This window comes from Microtus ochrogaster, chromosome 7, assembly GCF_000317375.1.
Source record: "Microtus ochrogaster isolate Prairie Vole_2 chromosome 7, MicOch1.0, whole genome shotgun sequence".
Classification (NCBI taxonomy): domain Eukaryota; kingdom Metazoa; phylum Chordata; class Mammalia; order Rodentia; family Cricetidae; genus Microtus; species Microtus ochrogaster.
Window position 1 is genome coordinate 21,596,882 of NC_022014.1, and position 4,581 is coordinate 21,601,462.

The 4,581-nt window shown below is 59.0% G+C and overlaps 2 protein-coding genes across 2 annotated transcripts in view; one reads left to right on the plus strand and one right to left on the minus strand.

Annotated features, from left to right (window-relative positions):
* Abhd15 (abhydrolase domain containing 15) overlaps positions 1-1,608 on the minus strand; it is a 6,478-nt gene extending 4,870 nt beyond the window's left edge. Inside the window, exon 1 of the mRNA XM_005349492.3 lies at positions 666-1,608. Coding sequence (XP_005349549.1) covers positions 666-1,519 — 854 coding nt within the window. The 5' untranslated portion in view covers positions 1,520-1,608. The remainder of the gene's footprint in view (positions 1-665) is intronic.
* Positions 1,609-3,380: 1,772 nt separating this feature from the next.
* Tp53i13 (tumor protein p53 inducible protein 13) overlaps positions 3,381-4,581 on the plus strand; it is a 5,287-nt gene continuing 4,086 nt past the window's right edge. Inside the window, exons 1-3 of the mRNA XM_005349493.2 lie at positions 3,381-3,526; positions 3,720-3,788; positions 3,992-4,033. Coding sequence (XP_005349550.1) covers positions 3,455-3,526; positions 3,720-3,788; positions 3,992-4,033 — 183 coding nt within the window. The 5' untranslated portion in view covers positions 3,381-3,454. The remainder of the gene's footprint in view (positions 3,527-3,719; positions 3,789-3,991; positions 4,034-4,581) is intronic.

Below are 4,581 nucleotides of genomic sequence, written 5' to 3' on the forward strand. Positions count from 1 at the left end.
AAACCCTGTCTCGAAAAACCAAAAAAAAAAAAAAAAAAGTTTAGTATTTTGCTTTCGTGTTCTCCCTCCCTCCCTCCCTCTCTTTCTTCCTTTTCTCACTGTCTTGGTAGCTGTGTGGTGCCTGTTGCCTGGAATCTCTGGAGTTCAGCAGCACCTCAGCTATACAGCCTGAGTTATAGGAGACCTTGTCTCAAGAAGGACAGCTAAGTGTTGCGCACTCACCTAGAAATATGTAAAACATCTGTCAGTTCAAAGAATCTTAATAAATCAAATGCCACCTTTCTCATTCCTGCCAGCTCCCGGCTCAGTCAGAAGTAAACATTCAGACAGATAATCAGCTGCGATTGCTTCCAGAGCTCTGTTTGCCGACCTATCCTAGCTAAGCACTAAGTGGTGAATGTCAGGTGCAGGCCTCTGCTGACCACCGGTTGCTAGGACACCTGAGACTGAGATGAACTGATGGGGCCCTGGCAGGAAGCCTTGCTGTGGTAGAATGATGCCGACTGCGGCCATGAAGCTGTCTATGGCTTTGGAACCCACTTTCCTAGTTCTGTCTCCATTATGGGGTTTGAACAGCTTTGGAAACCGTGTGGGAACGTTGCCCCAATCTACCCGTGGTTGGTTCCATACCAGGCAGAGCTGTAGACTTCTATTCCGGTACCCACCTGCTGAGAGTGATCTTCTGGTGCAGCAGGAACCCACGCTCATAGGGCCAAGGCAAGCCAGCTTCGAACCACTCGCGACAGCGTAGCACCGGCGAGATGCAGGCGGCGCCGGTCACGTAGCTGGAGGAGCCGCACTCCCCCAAGTAGGACAGCAAGAGCGCGGACCCCGAGCCCTCGCTCACCGCGAATAGGGGGGCCGCCGGGTGTCGGAAGCGAATGTAAGTCACCGCCTCCTTGAGGTCGGACGGGTCCCCGAAAGGCTGTAGACGGGGGCTGACCAGCGGGCAGCCGTGGTGGCCTCGGCGATGGAAGATGACCGGGTAGTAGCCGCGTTCCAGGGCGAGTAGGCAGAGCCCCAGCACATTGCGGGTGAGGCGTCCCCACGCATTGGGGATTACCAGCAGCACAGGAGGGAGGCCTCCAGTATTAGTGACCCGGCGGCCCCTGGCACAAGGTCCTATGACCCAGTCCAGGGCCACCAACCCATCATCTGCCAGTTGCAGGTACTCACGGGCTAGCTCAGGACCTGGCCCGACGGGCAGGATGAAGTGGCAGAAGGTCTGCAGGTGGGGCCCCGACAGCCAGGAGCTTGGGGTGGGTTCCAGCGCCGCCGAGCGCCGCAGAGCGCGCAGTAGGCACTGGGCCAGCGCCGAGGGCTTGCAAATCAGGCTGCAGCCCCCGGGGAGCGGTTCGCGCCGGTCGCTGAACTGAGCCGTGGGGCCTCTGCTCACCATCTCCTGCTCCTCCTGGTCCCGGACCGAGGTCCGCGCTCCGACTGCGCGCTTCCAGGGGCGCAGGAGGAGCAGAGCGAGCGCCGCGAGCAGCAGCGCGAGGACGGCCGCCCACGGAGGCATGGCTTGGCAGGACAGTCTCCGGCGGGCGGCACTGGGCGGCGGGGAGTGGAGCTGTCCCTCTCGCCGGACTCCCGGCTCTGCCCGCGGCCCCGCCCGGAGGCCCGCGGCTGCCCAGCGTCCTCCCTAGCGGGAGGGCGCGTGCTCTCCGGATTGGTCGCGGCCGGGCGGAGACAGCCAGTTCGGGTCGAGCTCCCCTTGTCCGCCCCCCACTCCCGCCCCCAGCCCTTTGTACAGCGATTGCGACAAGCTGGAGCAGAGGGTGAAAGAGATCCCGGCCACAAAGGGGGAGCGGGGACTTGCGGCCGAACCAGAAGAAAGGGACATAAGGAGGCGAGTCAGTAAAGGATTGGGGAGACTGAGGCTTGGCGGCCTGAGCGAGCACGAGGTGCCTGCTCCTACTCCGGTCCCCTATGAAGTCTGGCTGCCAGAGGAGACCCTTGGCCTCTGAGTCCTCGGGATCCGCTATTGATGGGTAGCAATAAGCAAGAAAAGAGTAAAGCGCTCATCCCTCGCTGGCTTCACTGTTTCCACGCGCTGTTGCATCTGCAGCCAGAGCCATACATCGCCCTAGCCAGGACCCGCAGCTGCGCGATAACGCCACAGGGTTGGGTGTTGGGGTGTCTGCACCTGGCTAGAGGCCGACCGCAGCGTTTGACCCTGACCACGGGTTTCAGGGGGAGGCTGTCGCTTCTCTGGAGGTCATGCAGGGCGCTGGCACGCTGTCATTTCTGGCTTCTCCAGCCCACCCGCCAAGGATACTCTCCATGGGCTGGCGTCACCACTTCTCACTAGGAAGGGTTGCAGAAGAAACAGCCTCAAGTTTGGCAGAATAAACTAAGGGAGAGGATTGGGGGTGCCTTGCTCCACGATGGGGCTATGGCAGAGGTGCATAGTGGTTCTTTTTGGTCAGATCAACATCTGGAAATTCTTGCCAGGGTGGGTGACCAAGGATCCTCCCCTTGTAAATCGGAGTCCGTGGGAGATGCCTGAAATAACTGTTTTTGTTGTTTTTCGAATCATTTTTTTTATTACGTTTAGTTGTGGATGTGTGTGTAGGTCAGAGGACAACTTGCTGGAATAGAATTTCTCCTTCCACCACGTGGATCCAGGGACTGAACTCTGGTTGTCAGACTGGAGCAAGCATCGTCACCCACTGAGCCATCATGCAGGCCTCTGTTTCAAACTTTGGGACTGGGCGTCTCAATCCTTACCCCGGTTCTTACGTTCATTGCAACGCTCCAGTGCAGTCCAGCTGAGCACTGGAGCTCCTCGAACTCACCCGAACCAGTCAGGGTCTCGCATGTCACCCTTGGGCAAAGAACGAGGGCGGGAACCGGGAGAAGGTGGGGAACAAAGCAGACACGGGGAGACAAGACTTCCCGGACTTCTGGGCCTGAGGTAAGAAGGGCCTAAGACCCCCGGTGAGAGTTCGGTGCTCAGGATTCATATTAGCAAGGGCAGGAATGGGGCAGCGTGAAGGCGAAGCGCTCGAAGTCGACCCTCTCTCGGGACAGCTAGGATTTCGTAATTCTGGCCCTTGAGGGCACACCGAGTGCTTAGCGGGTTTGCCAGAAGAGCACACACATCTCCGCCTGGGTCACCCAGTCCTTAGGGATCTAATTTCCCGCCCTTTGCAGGGTTCCCAGATCCGCCCAGGCGGTGCAGTTGCGCTCTGCTGGCCGGGCACACCGGGCGAGGGAGATGGTCCAGCCGGCATGGAGACTGAGCGATCCTTAGGGGCTCACAACTTTTCCGGCTTTGGGCCCAGGGCGCGTGCGCCGGCCAGGCGGTGGGCGGGGCGGGGGCGGGCCTGGCGGTGGGCGGGGCGGGGCCCGCGGCCCGGCCAGGAGAGGGTAGGACTGTGCGCGAGCCGGAGTTTGCGTGGACGCGCGAGCGGCGCGGCTGTTAGTTGGAGGGACTGCTGACCCTGCTGAAATGGTTCCTCCTCTTCCACCTCCTCCCCGGTTGCTTCTGGTAGCCCTGGTGGGGCTCCTGAGTCTTTGCGAGGTAAGGCGACCGACTCCTGATAAGGCCTTGGCCGAGGGATCTCAAAGCGCTTTGCTATAACTTTGTCCTGGAAGGAGTGGCGCGCGCGAGGGGATTCGGAGGCTCCTCCATTGGTCTGCGCCCCCAGTCCTGGAACCAAAAGGGCGAGGCCCTAGCAGAGGCCAACGCCCAGCTCTGCGCCTTGGACCCACAGGTGGTGGCTGAGACAGCGGAGGAGGCAGGAACCCGTTGTCCAAAGGGCCTGTGGCCTCTGCCTCCACAGGTAGGAATCCTGGAGGGCCGGGACGGGAGGAGTACGAATAGCTTCGCTGCACCCTCGGTGATCAGCCCTCTTGGGATGTTTATTGGTTCCTCTTGCCCTCAGTCCCCAGCGTCTTCATCTCAGCTCAGGGCTTGGGGCTGGTTGTCCCTTTCTTCACCCCCGCCACGAAATCCCCAGCTGCTCTCTTCTTTCCCCATGTGTAGGTGTTACCAAGAGTGACTTACACGCAGGTGAGACAAGGGCAGGTAAGTACACGGAGGGGCCCATCTGTGTATCCTTCCCTGAAGGCAGAGTGCTCCTCGAAGGTTACCTCCGTCTCTCGGCTCTCAGCCCAAAGCTCCACTTTGTGCAAACGAGGAAAGGCTTGCAGTTGCCCATTCCTGGACAAGTGATAGACAGTGGACCACAGCTCTGTAGTGCAGTGTCAGGCAGGGATGCTGTTGAGTGGCTAGACGTGTGGAACTCTGAAGGTGGCAAAACCAGCCCGCATCCTGGTGCCAGGTGCGACCGAGAGCTCTCTTGTGCTCTAGTTTTCTGCTAGAGATGGCATTTGTCCCTTCAGCTTTATGAAGTGAACGAATAGTGTGAGACAGCGCTTTGGATCACAAAATATTGTATCGGGTTGGGAGTGTACGCTTTACTGTGTTGTAAACTGGGTTCAACTTTCAAGAATATTTTTCTTCTTAAAAATTCTTTTAGGTGGGGCTGGAGAGATGGCTCAGTGGTTAAGAGCATTGCCTGCTCTTCCAAAGGTCCTGAGTTCAATTCCCGGCAACCACATGGTGGCTCACAA